Here is a 16,141-nt window from a genome sequence, read left to right as displayed (position 1 = left end):
AATTTCTACCATAATATATTTTAGAGCTTGTCATAACTAGAAAGATGTACAGTGGGGCAAAAAATAATTTAGTCAGCCACCAATTGTGCAAGTTCTCCCACTTAAAAAGATGAGAGAGGCCTGTAATTTGCACCATATAGTGCAAATAAATTCTTTAAAAATCAGACAATGTGATATTCTGGAGTTTTCTCTCATAGTTGAAGTGTACCTATGATGAAAATGACAGGCCTCTCGCATCTTTTTAAGTGGGAGAACTTGCACAATTGGTGGCTGACTAAATACTTTTTTGCCCCACTGTATATATACACTATAATTATAACCAAAAATCATAAGAAATATGTTAACTCTTAGTTTTGTCATCTTGAGGCCTCTTTGGTTGAGAACCGCCGTGTTAAAGGTTCTTCATAGACCTGTCAAAGCCAATAAAGAACCTTTATTTTTAAGAGTGTGAGAGACCCATCTAGAAAGCAGTAGTGCAGTTTATGAATCAGTGGGTACAAATTACAAAACTGAGGATACTGCTAACAAATCAGTGAGCAGTAATTGGTCAATTGAGGGTAGAGTTTGTAAATCTGTGGGCACTGATTACTGAATCTCATAATTCGGAGAGAAACCTGATGGGGCGTTGATATATGTCCCGTGACAAAGCAGGTGCAGCCAGCAGGGTGTCCGGTGGATGCTGTGCTGCTCACCCATGCTATCTGTCAAACACATGAGAAACGAGCTCATCCGCAATATTGGGCATGCCATAATTAAGCCCTAACCCTGTCTGAGAGGATTTGACAAAATTGAAATGGAGGGTGGCCTCTTACTCTCTCTCTCTCTCGTGGCTAATCAAGTTGAGGCTCTTAGGCAGATTAGTGCTTCAGTCCTGCCTCTCTGATGTCCTTCACATTTGCAAGTGCATGTATGAGTAAAGAGACCTGAGGCACTGTGCGTCCTGTGATCCTATCTTTTAATGAATGGTTTGGAGTATGAGGATTCTGCTAAATCTTTTAATGCAATGCTGATCAATTCTGTCAAAATTGATTATTGGGTTGAACCAGGATCTTGATCAGAAGCTAAGAAGATCTTTTTTGCCTTTTGTAAGAAGTCTCGACCTTTGCAATTTCACAAGATGTGCACAGAGAACAGGATGCCATTGTCTATAGAATTACAATGAAGGAAATGTGAAAGACTGGACCCATCAAGTTTCATAAAGGACACAAAAACCCATACAATTATCATAAATAGCTATATTAAGAACTATATTCCAAATCTTCCAAAGTCTATGGGCTGCCATTGACTTCCAGCCAGAAGAAGAAGAAAACTAACGGATACAATAAGCACCACGGAGCTTGGCATCTAAATAATCACTGACAATCTTCCCCTCCAGTGACTTCCAGAGATTGATTCTTAAATGAATCATTCAGACAGACAGATGCTTTGAACTGAATCAACTGATTCATTCAAAAGATCTGGCTCAAATGAATGATTCTTTCATAAAACCACTCCCAATTCATTCTCCCCTTGTGTTCCTTGGGAAAAGGAACATTACATGAACGTGAGAAATATGAATGTTTTCTTTTTGGCTGAATTATTCCTTTAAAACACACACACACACACACACACACACACACACACACACACACACACACACACACACACACACACACACACACACACACACACACACACACACACACACACACACACACACACACACACACACACACACACACACACACACACACACACACACACACACACACACACACACACACACACACACACACACACACACACACACACACACACACACACACACACACACACACACACACACACACACACACACACACACACACACACACACACACACACACACACACACACACACACACACACACACACACACACACACACACACACACACACACACACACACACACACACACACACACACACACACACACACACACACACACACACACACACACACACACACACACACACACACACACTCCATTCCTCACTGACCCATAAAAACAGCATAGACTGCAATCATAATAATAAGCATATATTCCAATATTTATATAACTCTAGGGCAGGAACCTGTTCAAAGGTTAATGCTTCACTGAATACTGCAAACTCTGCAAATGACAGTAATATGAAAAGCTGCCGGTGGCCATTCAAGTCAACATACAAAAGGCTTTGAGGCCTCACTGCAACATTTCAATCACTCATTACTGAAACTTACAGACCTAATTTACTCTGTTCACACCTAATTACATTTCATTATCTATCCTGGACCTGTGGGTGCATCCCCTAATACTCTTCTGATAGTTCTATAAAGCAATGAGAGGAGAGACAGAGACGGGGTGTAATTCTCATTCTGCGTTATCTTACACATGCTAAGAGCTAAACCGGTGCCTTTGGGCTAGGAATTACAGAGCGGGAAAATCACTGCAGATGATTTGCATTAGTGATTAGGCGGCAGGATGATGAGAAACACCTTAAACCCCAAATCCAAACACACTTGAAACCGATCACGAGAATACCACACACAGTTTCTCTTCAGTGCATCAGTCCATGTTCATCCTGTCAACAATTATAAGTCGCATTTCTTCTTATTTGGCACATGCATTCTTAAACTTCTCCCTCAAATACTTGAGAGTGCCGTCACCAAGGCAACGTCATTCAGCTGTGGGATGAGGTTATAGGGCAACAGCAAAGAAGTGGGAACAGCGGGTGCCTGGGATGCTGTGGTGGTGTTCGGCTATTGAACAAATTATTTGGATATACACGACACACTGAACGTAATTGATTCTGACGGTTGTGGAATGAGTTCAAATAATTCTCTACTTGCAATTTTAATGAGACAATCTCCATGTCTGTCCTTCCTGCACACACACATTGTGAAAAAAGTGTCTCATGTCTGTCTATAGAAGCAATAGGATCATGTCACATCTTTGTCATGCAATCGGATTGCAAGTTAATATACAAGCCAGGGTGGATTCTCTTCTCTCTTCTATGCAGTCCACTGGAAGCAAAACCTTGATTTCTGAGCCAGATCTAATCCAGCTTAAGTTTTCCTGTGAAATTTTACCAATTTACCAATCAACTATCGCTCCGTGATTCAGTGGTGTTAAGCCCAACTGCCCGCGTTCCGCGTCAGTCCGCATGACGCAGTTTTCGTCATCAGGACAGTGAGGACACACTATTTTTTCCCCCCAAACCTCTTCACCTGAAATCACTCCCTGCAGCTAATTTCATTGGTTAGCCCCTTAACTGTCACCCCCCTTTTTGAGAATACACATGAAAATGCACTATCCAAACTTAAAGGGCTGTAATTCAAGAATACTTTGAAATATAGACCTAATATAGAGTTTGGTCTTGTTTTAAAGCAGACACTCTGTAGATTATTGCCGAAGTGAAAGCAATTCAAAATATGAAAGTATGGAACATCGAATTTTAAATGTACTTTAAATAAAAATACTGTACTCAATATTTTTATTTTATATAAAATATACATTTTACAATTTTTTTTTAATCTAAAATTACTATAAAATCAAAGCCATATGTCTAACCAAGTTGTGTTCCAAATTTGAAGTTGATATCACAAAAAGTCCCCATGAGATTTTGTTTAGGCGCTGTACCACAAATAGCCACCGGGTGTCATTGAAATTGCATTGATTGTTTTTTTGATGCATTTTTTTCTGTAAATTTCTGTCCAAATGTCACTTCCATCACAAAACGGTCACCAAATATGGAACCCTGAGACCTTTCCGACGATATATGTTTTACGAGAAAAGATTTTGATTATAAAGCAGTTAAAATAAATGATATCTAATTTATGATAATTACTCATATATATGATACGAAAAAAGGCGATCACTAAAAGAGTGCCAGGTGTCCAGCCAGCGGGACGGTGACAGTTAAGAGGTTAAAGGTGCTGTTTGCAAGAATGACAGCTAGTGGTTGAAATGGGTACTGCAGTCCAAATTCAAAATATTGTTTGACTGAGAACATGTGTGTGAACCCAGCATGTTTCCTAAATATCTGCAAACATATTATGTTTTTTTTTATGTCATAGTAGTCAAAAACTTACATACAGCACCTTTAAGGTTCCAGTGACGGGTGGGCTTAGGGATCAGTGTTTGGTGTAGGCAATCAGTACCAGTGTTGGGGAAAGTTACTTTGAAAAGTAATGCATTACAATATTGCATTACTCCCTTAAAAAGTAACTAACTGGCATTACTTAGTTACTTTTTAAGAAAAGTAATGTGTTATTGTACTTTTGCATTACTTTTTCTCACCTGGGCTGGGCTTGTTTTTCTTTTTTTATAACAAAAAAGTTTTATTTTTGGACAAATGTAAAGACCCTTTCACACCAAAACTAAAATAATATAAATAGCATTATAATGTTCTCTCAACACACTCAGATGTGTGTGATATGATAAAGCAGCGCTGCGTTCCCCCAACCACACATGAGCAGAAGAAGAGGAAGCGCTCGTCTGACAGAATAAAAGCTCCACTGCTTTTGAGCCGTGTGTTCGCGCTCGTCTCTCATTAGCAATCGCTCCAGCGCCTCGTTCCAATCCTACTTCATACAACAGTAACGCTCATAAATCTGTAATACATTTGCTCATGAATATGATTTCTGCCCGAGTCCCGTCTGATTCTTTTCCATCGGCTGTATAGGTGAAGACGACAACTCCCATGATTCCACGAAATCAAGGTGTCATCAAGCTATGCCTTTGTATAGAATAAGCGCCCTCAAGCGGCGAAAATTACATACTGTGCCTTTAATTTAATACAAGCCAGGTCTACACGGAATCTGCTTGTAAAAGTCAGAACGCATCCAGTCATGCAGAAGCCGTTTAAATAGGTGTGGAAACACTAAACCCGAGGATTCCTGTCAGTGAAATAATCAGAGCATAAACTCTGACTGTCATCTTCAAGCACGCTGATGCTATGAATCTCCCCACCAACTCTAACTGACAGGTCCAATATGTCCATGACAGATGGTAATGAGCAAACAGATAAATAAATAACGGCCAGAGAGTGTGCGAATGTCAACTCTTCTGTGGTTAACATTTTACGCTGGAGAGGCGCTGGTGTGCAACCTAATACAAAGTGCATATTCCCCACTGACTGATATTTCAAATGAATTTTCTGCTCCTCGTCACAGAAGATTAGCCAAGTCAGGTCTTGGTGATCATACTGGAATTATCTGGAGTGGCAGCTAATTAAAAACGGCTTGACCACTCACTATTTACACACAAATCAATAAGCCATCAAGATATTATTACATGCATATCATAGCCAAATGCTTGCTTCCTGCAAATGTATACAAGTATACAAATATAATTGGTAAGCTTTTAATAATGTCCCTGTTGTGATTATGGAAAATCAAAAGATTTAAATGAATATACCGGGTTAAATACAAGCTCAATCAACACCACAATTTTTTTTAACCCTTTCTTCAAAAAACAATCCAACGGTTTCAATTGTATAGCCACAAGATGTAAATAATACAAATATTAATTAGGGATGCACAATATATCGGCCACAATATCAGTATCGCCCAATATATGTTCATTTTTAATGTTATCGCAATCGGCCTGATAGGAAAATTTAGCCGACATATTAAAGGTGCAGTGTGTACATTTTAGCGGTATCTAGTGGTGAGGTTGTGAATTGCAACCGCTCATCCCTCCCTTTCAAAGCACATAGAGAAGCTGCGGTGGCCGACACAGGACAAACAAGTCGTCGTCTGAGAGAGAAGAGAGTGACTAGCGATCTGTAGAGCAGTTTGTCCGTTTAGGGCTACTGTAGAAACATGGCGGCACAAAATGGCGGCTTCACTGTAAGGGGACCCGCAGTGTGTGTAGATAGAAATGGCTCATTCTAAGGTAATAAAAACATAACGGTTCCTTATATAAGGTCTTTATACACCACTGAAAACATAGTTATGCATATTATAATGCATTTCTGTCAATAGATCCTCATAAATATTACACACTGCACCTTTAAAGCTGATAATATATTATTTCCTTCAGCTGAGACACTTCAGATGCGCACTGTTCGCCATGATGGGTTTGAATTGCTTGAAATATGATTGAAATCACTTCAAAAAAGGAAAATACAGTTAAGTACAGCAGAAATCTGTCATATAGGCTACATAAAATTATGAAAACATTATAATTGTGTGCTTGTGACATGGATTTAAAAGGGATTTTAACCGCGCGCACAACGGTTAGCGGAAGTAAGAGATTACAGTTTGTAAAGTTTTCAATATGGATATTTTTTTTACACAAATGCATCACTTCGCTTCAGAAGGCATTTATTAACCCCCCAGAGCCATATGGATTACTTTTATAATGAGTGGATGTGCTTTTTTGGGCTTCAAATTTTGGGCTGCCATCCACTGCCATTATAAAGCTTGGAAGAGCCAGAACATTTTTAATATAACTCCGATTGTATTCGTCTGAAAGAAGAATGTAATCTAGGATGGCTTGAGTGAGTAAATCATGGGGTAATATTCATTTTTGGGTGAACTATCCCTTTAATGGTGAGCTCCCAAAATTATATAAAATTGTGATCTATTGGCTAATATATTGGTTATCAAATATAAAGAATTATCAGTTATCGGTATTGGCCAAAACGCTCATATCGGTGCATCCCTAATATTAACATGATTTTAGTGTGAAATAGTCGCTTGACTCGCTTATTAACCTTTTCTGTGTAAAATTATATCAAATTGTACTTTGTTGCCATGAAAACAAACCATAAAACAACTGTAAGAATTATAACAACACCTTTACAGCTTGACATAAATTTAAAAGTGTTTATGGATAATATAACCTTCACATTTTTATTTTCAAATCCTACAAAAAGCCCTGTTGTAAGTGCAATTTTACATGAGATTGTGTGACAGTATCTTTTTACTGCTGTACTGTTACTATAGGTAAATCCTGTCAGCTGACTGTACCCTGGTAAAAGGAGATTAAAGTGTATGTTCATGTAGGACCTGGACTCGTGCCACCGGTCTTGTGACAGATTAAAACTGCAGTGAGGAGAGAGCTGGGTAACAACCTCCGGGTGCTTTTTCCTTGCACACATGAATGTATGTATGTTGGTTCAGAAACCTCACATGACTCGGCTCACCTTTGCCAGATGAGAGTTGATCCATTTTGTGAAAGTTCGCTTCTGCACAGCTTCCTGCTCATCTAAAGGAAAGACAAAACACAACACTCTTCAGAATCCTGAAGAACAAAGCAGATCTTAAATCATAAACAAAACATGAGATATCAAGAATCACAGTAAAATTCGGTTCTTGGTTATTCTGACCGTAGTTTATTCTCCATAGATGTAGACTGATTAGCAGTTTGACAAATATTTTAAACAATATTTACACTTTCATATACACGTTCATTGATTGAGTAAATAAAAACTTTCTTATGCATTACATGAACACTTAATGTACATCTGAGCAACACGTAGGATTTTAAACTTAACAATATAGCACAAAATGATACACAAAATAACACAAAACAAGTGCTGTCAAAATTAGCGTGTTAACACATGCAATTAATTTTTTCAGTTTAACATGTTACAAATATTGAATGCAGCATTCTGCATTAGTTCAGGCTATATAGCCATATAGTCAAGCTTTGCTATTATTTGCTACCTATTCCCATGCACTCAATTGGCAAGTCTCAAACAGGGCGCCTTACTTAAGCATATCGTTTCAGTTCAATCTGCCTGCTTGGCTGCTTTGCAACCCACCTCCTCCCCAGCTCCTCCTTAAACTGTGTTCAACTTCATCAATGTCATTCTGTTTTCATTGATGCATGCTTTGTTCTCAATGGGGGATTTCGCTGTCCTCCCAGTTTAAAGAATGGGAGGTTGTCCCCAGAATCTGCTGCTGTTCCCTGTCTTGGCTTTTCATGGAGCTCATGATAAGGACGGGGAATTTAGAACAGAGCCATATCGCCAAATGTACATTTTTGCTAAATATGCCAATAAAAAGTTGACTAAAAAGTTTGTCTAGGGTGTTTTTGACTTAAGAGGACCTGACTGAAATGCAGTTAACGCAGCATCTGTTTTTTCTGTTACAATATATGATCACGTTCTTATTCATGCAAATGCTTTTACACCATTGAAGCGCGACTAAAGAGAACTTGACTGGAACAAACTTGATGCATGAACAAACACTCACCAACAGCAGGTTACATCAACAATACTCGACAAGGAACATGGCAAACATGAGGGCTTAAATACACCAAGACTATTGACTAACAAGACACACCTGTGAACAATCAAGACAATGAACCAATGACAGAACTGAACTGAGAACACACTGAGCCCTGTCCCAAATGGCACCCTAAACTCTTACGGTCTTCCTCTGAGTCCGCACTTTCACGACGTAATGCCGCTTTGACTGCCGGGAAGAAGTCTGTGCGTAACCCGCACCAGTGCGGGCTCAGCCGAAGTGCACATCGAGGGCGCATATCGACCTCAAAGTTGGCGCTCGTGAGCACCCTTCTGAGACCTAAAATGACAAATGGGACACCCTACGGTCTCGTGGACTTAACGGACACGCGCACGCAGCAGCCATTGTAAGTCCACAAGACCGAAAGTGCACATGAAGTGTGCCATTTGGGACAGGGCCTTTATCAACAATGAGAAGATAACACATGAGAACAAGGGAATCACATGACAAACAGGAACACGTGACAAAACCAGGAAACATGACTGATAAACTCAAACAGAAAACATGAACATGAAACAAAACACACCGTGACAAATTGATAACTTTAAATTATACTGTAATGTTGAATGTCTGTCATTAATGTTTTAAATAAAACATTTTCATGGAGACATCAGTATCAGTATTATTATCAGTGATACTGGCCTTCATTCATAAAAACATGCCATTACAACAAATATTTCTAATATGTCTTTAAAGGATTAGTTCACTTAAAAGTGAAAATGTCCTGATATTTTACTCACCCCCATCTCATCCAAGATCATGTCTTTCTTTCTTCAGTCGAAAAGACTACATTTTTTTAGTCTCAATCAATGAACTCAATATTAAAGAACCAATAACCAAATAAAGTATAAAAGTGTAAATATTGGGCAAAAATATTTGTTTAGAAATTACGTTTTTGAGGAAAACATTACAGGAATTTTCTCCACATAATCGACTTCAATGGCAAACAAAATGTTGAAGGTCCAAATCAATGCAGTTTCACAGGAAGGGCTTCAGAGGCTCTGCATGATCCCAGACGAGGAATAGGGTCTGAAACCATCGGCCATTTAAATAAAAAAAACGTATTCACGTCGGAAAGGTCACACTAGACGTAGGCTGAAGTACTGCCCCAAGCGAACGTGCGAGGACCAAGGGGGTAATCCTGACACTACCTGTAAAAGCCATTTTTGTAAAAATAGGCTAACGATTGCGACTCTGTCGCGCAGTAGAGAAATTACTGTATATACCCGTTTAGACAGGATGCATTAACTTAAAATGGCGTACTGGCGTTAAATTTAAAAATAAATAAATACTATATGTCACATCTACGCCGTCAAGCTCAGTCTGAGGCTGCGCAGTACATCAGCCATCAGGAAGTGAGTGCTTCTACCTGACTTCACTTTTCCCTGTCGAAGCCTATGGGGTCGCTGTGTCCATTTCTTTTACTGTCTATGGAGAGGAATAATACAAATGGCCTTTAGCAAAAAAAACTCCATCTTCAACTTCAAAATCATCCAACATCGCTGTTTTACCGTTTTTTTTGCTAAAGGGCGTTTGTGACCGATGGTTTGTGTAGATCAGACTCTATTCCTCTGAAGCCCTTCCTTTGAAACTGCATTGATTTGGACCTTCAACATTTTGTTTGCCATTGAAGTCGATTATGTGGAGAAAAAATTTATTTCTTTTCCACTGAAGAAAGAAAGACATGAACATCTTGGGTGACATGGGGCTGAGTAAAATATTAGGAAATCCTTTAAGTAGTTTCTACATTCATTTGGAGATTAACTGTGAAATTATTACAATATAAATATATTAAAAACATAAATGTTTTCAATGAATTACAGAAAAAATGTGTGATTTGTTTGAATCGATTGACAGCACCATTAAAAATAATTGCAAAACATTTCATTCTTAAATGGCATAAACAATAATAATAATACATAATGCATTATTGTTGTAGTCTAGTGATTGTTTAAGGTGTTACTGTGTGAAAAAAATCAGAAATAAAACAATAATTAATCACATATTGTTTCTGCCTATAATTAAAAAAAACTCATAAACAATATGTATCATATCGGAAGCAAACATAATATTTAAAAATATGGGATCCAGGACAACATTAAATAGGTGGGCACCAGTATCCAGTTTTCACAAGCTCATCATAGTGATATTCCCCTACTGTAAGTGAAAGAAAGCAGAATAAACATGCCATTCTCTAAACAAAAGCTTCAGTCCTAACTCTGAACCGCAAGGTGACAGTAATATCCTTCCTCCTAACTGTTATATCAGCATGAGATGACAACTGACACAGAGCCAGTCTTTAATGAAAGCACTGTCTGATGGATTACACTGAAGCCGGTCACTCGGACACACACCGTCTGCGTGTGTGTGTTAAAAAAGGGACCTGCCTCATGCATAATGCAGACCACATGTGCCAGTGCCATTTGTGCTAAAATCTTGTATTTTGTGAATTAATAGTTCGATCAAGCCCGTTTCAGAGCTAAAGCAATCAAATATTGATGAGAAGAGGAGTGTGATAGATGGCATTGCCAACAGCAAAGATTCGGTGTGTGTGCCCAGCCCATCATCATAAGGACAGTGTGACTTTGAGCGGGAAACACAGATGCAAACTCACTGTATCACACATACAGTGAGTCCCTATAATTATAACCAGGTGTAATTTCTAATTAAATCTCCAAAATAACCAGGCGTATTAATCAACACTTCTCTCGCGCAGTCAGGAATGATCCACAGTGCATCCAAGAAACCTGCGGAGCTGTTTTGATCATTTTCCACATGTGATGCCCTACAGATGACCCTGATATTCCCCAAAATACCTCCAACTCGACAACACAAACTCATGCACACTAGGGGTTTAACGGTATTCTTACCAAACCGTCTCGGTACAGGGCTTGAACGGTTCGGTGCACGCGTTTGTGTTGTCGTTTAACAGTTAACAGTCTGCTTGTTTTAAGCGCGGACACACTTCAATCCGAGTTCCCACACAAATATTCAGTCCATTTTGTCACGAAATTCAAACGATAAATGCCGTGTTGACGCTCTAATGTGGCGACTGATCATTGATCATCACAGTTCAAGCGGCCGCGCGACGCGTGCACGTGATCGATCATCTCTTCATAAAGAATAAACATGAATGAACATCTGAAGGTATGTTGAGGATACATTACAACTTACTGTCACGTATCATATGTGGTGTAATCGCTCAATAAGTGTTTCAACGGCGGAAAGACGTCAATATATGTAGCGTCACATTTACCTCAGGCAGTCATTAAGTGTCCACAGACTTTTATTCACTAGAGAAATCAACTCTTTCACTAAATATATGCACTATATTACCCTCATTATATTCTACTTAACCTGTTAATGATGTACGTCTTGATTATTTAATGTGTGTTTAAATAAACCCGTCATGAAAATGACATTGTGTATAAATGATTATTTCAACAAAGAATTGGAGAAAAAACTATTTTATAATTCGATTTAGAAGTTATAGCAAAAACTGCCTTATGTGACGTTTACATGTTTGCGTACTGTGTTATTTGAGTGAACTTGAATATTATATATTTTTATACCTAAAAATAAATAGCAACTAAATTTGGGCTCTGTTGTTAATGTGCAAGTAAGGGCTCCCTATAGTTTACAGCATTATCTTTAAGAAACGTTTAGTTTTAATTTAATTCATTTAAGGACAGACACTTTTTTTCTCGAGTAAACCACTGTTTAATAAAAATAAATAAAAAGCCATTTTGTAAAACTGCTGTACCGAACCGTGACTTCAATATAATAATTAGTGCGATGGTTTTATTTTTTGATCAGCTGTTTGTGTAATGAGAGCTTCCACACTGAAAGCGAATGTGCTGCGGCGGAAAAAAATACTACGTTTATTTTTTCCGTTACGATGTCGATTTTTTTTAAACACTCGCAGCGATAGAAAAGGCTTAAACCAATCACATACAAGGAAACAAAGGTGACGAAATATCCAGTTGATGTCACTAGCCATTCAATCAATATTAACCTTTGCCAGGTATCGCATTTCACACGAGATCACAGCTGTAGTTGTGTTTACAGCTGTACAAATGCAGCTGTGTTTGCCCACTATAGCAGTGTTAATTTCGTTGACGCTTTTTTCACTGACGAAAACAAGACGATAACTAAATAAAAACTAGTGTTGGATGACAAAAACTATGACGAAAATCAACTGTCATTTTCGTCAACAAATAAAAACGAGACGAAAATGTTAGGGAGGGATGATTAGGGAAGAGATTCAGTCAGAACTGATGTCCTGTGTAACAGATGCGCACATTTGATGCGAACGTGCTGATCGAACCACCGCTGGAAAACACGGCCTCACGCATCCCCAATCCAGGCTCACAATCAATGAATAGCGCACATTTATGCCAGGCAATTGTTTATGAACTAATGCTGATGAATAATGACAATGTTTATATAGTAATATGTTTTAGACGGTTGTATCAATGCATATTTTATCTCCTCATCTGAACTTGAATGAGGCCTATACATTTCAAAATAAGAGTCCCGGTGTATTTCGAGTTTGTTTATAATTAAAAGTCACGCATTATATATTCGGCTTGGTTACAGAATAAACTGTATTTAATTTCATTCCCATTTAATTCATATTCAGGAGGAAAGACCAGTATTTGACACATATTCGATAAAGTATCAGGGTTATAATAGTTCACTAAAACCATTTAAAAAATCTTCACTGGATGATGAAGTGTCCGTGTTTTCTCAGCTGTCGCCGCAAATGTTTTGGAATGTCGGAGCTCTGAAACGTCGCAAACTCGCGTCGCGGCTGATGTGAATGGTTTTGACGCGAACTATTCGCACACGAAATATTCACTTTTTCCGCTTCGCTTTTTCGTTACGCATCCGGTGTGAAAGGGCCTTAATGCACACTTTTTAAAAAATTTAAGGGATAGTTCACCCAAAATCAAAATTAGCCTATAATTTACTCACCCTCAAGTCATCCGAGGTGTATATGACATTCTTCTTTCAGACGAATAAAATCTGAGTTATATTACACAAGTCCAGGCTAATCCAAGCATTAGAATTGGATTCATAGTTGCTCTGTTTTTGAAGTCCATAAAAAGTGCATCAGTCCGTCATATAACTGCTCCACACGGCTCTGGGGTGTTAATAAAGGCCTTCTGAAGCAAATCCACGCGTTTGTGTAAGAAAAATAAATAAGTAAACTTTCGACCGGCCGCCTTCCCTGTTCAATTTATGGAAAAATTGTTGAAAGTTCCCCTGCCGATCGAAAGACTAACGCGACCAGGTCCGCTCGTCATGACGTCACGAACACATCTTGAGTTTCACTTTCAACATTCAACACTTTTCCATGGAAGGCGGTCGGCCGAAAGTTTACTTGATAAAGTTTTAAATATGGATATTGTTCTTAGACAAACGCGTGGATTCGCTTCAGAAGGCCTTTATTAACACCCCAGAGCCGCGTGGAGCAGTTATATGACGGACAGATGCACTTTTTATGGACTTCAAAACAGAGCAACTATGAATCAAATTATAATGCTTGGATTAGCCTGGACTTTTGTAATATAACTCCGACTTTATTCGTCTGAAAGAAGAATGTCACATACACCTCGGATGACTTGAGGGTGAGTATGGGCTAGTTTTCATTTTTGGGTGAATTATCCCTTTAAGTTTAATTCAATGCATTACCTGCAATTTCAATTGCATAGCTCCAACATTGCATAGAAGCACAAAAAAAGTCTAATATGCAGATCTGCACATGGTGTTGCACATCCATAAACACATGCAAAGTCTACCACTGAAACCAGATGTGTTTCTAAACAAGTGTGGCGATCTCTTACCACGCAGGTGCCGAGAAACCCCTGGCACTAAGTTGAGGGACGTGCCAGACTTCTTCTCTGCGGCCACGTCCTCCCATCGCCTCGCCACTTTGCCCTTGACTTCCATTCCCACGATGCCTCTGTGATCTCAAGTCCATGAAGTGCACATTCACCTGTGACGCTCTCGCCCAGGGTCAGCTCCTCTCACCCGCCCTCATGCGGTTCCTAAATATTCTGATCTGCTGCTTGCCTCTTTTTTCTAGGTTCTCTACGTCCTTCTCACCATCCGACCGACGCACGCAATCAAACTGTCCATGTCCTTCCTATGCAACGCAAAAAGAGAGTGTGAATGTGTGCAGCACCGGTCTCAGCATCTCTCTGCAGGAACAATTCCCCTTGGGCGTCCGACCAATCGCACGTATGGGAATGTGTGGCGTCATCACACATCTGAGCGTATGACGGGAGGGGGAGTGGTGTGTGTGTGAGTGTGTGTTGTGAGTCACATAGCCTGCAATGCACATTCTCTAAAAGACAGACCCAGGCAGGACGTGCTCAGCACTGAAATTCCCTGAGATCAGCTGAACGCACGCTCTCTCTCTCTCGCTCTCTCTCTCTCTCTCTCTCTCTCTCTCTCTCTCTCTCTCTCTCTCTCTCTCTCTCTCTCTCTCTCTCTCTCTCTCTCTCTCTCTCTCTCTCTCTCTCTCTCTCTCTCCTTCCACAAAACGCATTGGCTTCTACGGTTTAGGAAAAGCCGCCTGCTTGAGCTGATTAACTTTGCCTGAAAACACTGCTCGGTCTGATTTAGCGCTCCCAGCGGCTTTATAAACCTCCGAGAACAGTCCAACAAAACACACATTAGTGAGATGTGATGGAGCTGTAAAACATGCTGTTAGAATAGCCGTATTATGGCTTGAGATGCATAAAAGAAACCAAAAGCAACGACCATGCACCAATGTCGCAGGTTTTGAAAATGAAGATATGAGAAAATGAAAAGCCTGGGGAGAATGATAATCTTTAAAATGATGATAGTTTCATTAATCACGGGTGTAATTTTGGCTTTTATTCGTCCCCTCCCGTAAGGCTTTTTAATGATGGAAGTCATTAATATCAAATGGCCTCTGTCATATGCTATCAGTCTCCAGTCATCTCCACTTCTCTTATCTTTAATGAAAATCTGGTGTGCGCATGCATGTGTTTATGAGACTGAGGTGCAGGTAAGATGTTAGCGTGTGTGTGGTGAAAGCTAACACAATAACATATTTGAATAGTTGTAGTGGCTGCTGTTGTGTGATGACAGCTGTGGACGTGAGCGGTCTCTGTCCGTGGTCCTGAACTGAGCACACACACACACACACACACACACACACACACACCATCATCAAAACAAGCCTTGAGCACAAGACCTGAACCAACACTGACTCCAGATGAGCAGCAGCCCAAATGCATCACTGTCCTGTTATAACTGTAAAACAATCTGTATTATATAAAGCACTGTATAAATAAAGGGGACTTGACTTTATCTGTATTTACTGTCTATACAGGCGAATCTTCACACACACACAAACTCAAATTCACACACACACTCTCTCTCACACACACATACACACAACACACACTCACAATCACACACACAAACTCGCACTCACACACAAACACAAAATCTCTCTGACACACATACACAAACTCACTCACACACACTCAAACTCTCGCACACGCACGCACACACACACACACACACACACACACAATCGCACACACAAACTCGCACTCACACAAAATCTCTCTCTCACACACACACACACACACACAAAAAATCTCTTTCTCCCACACACACAACACACACTCACAATCACACACACAAACTCACATTCACACACACACACACACACACACTCAAACTCTCTCTCACACACACAAACTCATACACAAACTTGCACTCACACACAAAATCTCTCTCTCACCCACACACACACACACACACATGAATCTGTTTTAGTTGTGTGTGTGTATATAATGGAGGTGATACTGTAGGAGCCCCTCTAGGCTAAAGCAC

At 39.6% G+C, this 16,141-nt stretch overlaps 1 protein-coding gene across 1 annotated transcript in view; it reads right to left on the bottom strand.

The window, feature by feature from the left end:
* The window catches only part of syne1a (spectrin repeat containing, nuclear envelope 1a), a 248,224-nt gene extending 233,789 nt beyond the window's left edge, over positions 1-14,435 (bottom strand). The window contains exons 1-2 of the mRNA XM_079830658.1: positions 14,110-14,435; positions 7,153-7,214 (exon numbers count right to left, since the gene is read on the bottom strand). Of these exons, the coding sequence (XP_079686784.1) occupies positions 7,153-7,214; positions 14,110-14,215 (168 nt within the window). The 5' untranslated portion in view covers positions 14,216-14,435. The remainder of the gene's footprint in view (positions 1-7,152; positions 7,215-14,109) is intronic.
* Positions 14,436-16,141: the final 1,706 nt, after the last annotated feature.

The sequence above is a fragment of the Gobio gobio genome (assembly GCF_949357685.1).
Source record: "Gobio gobio genome assembly, chromosome: 12".
NCBI classification, from domain to species: Eukaryota; Metazoa; Chordata; class Actinopteri; order Cypriniformes; family Gobionidae; genus Gobio; species Gobio gobio.
Note: the sequence above shows the minus strand (reverse complement) of the source record. Positions and strands in the feature narration are given on the sequence as shown.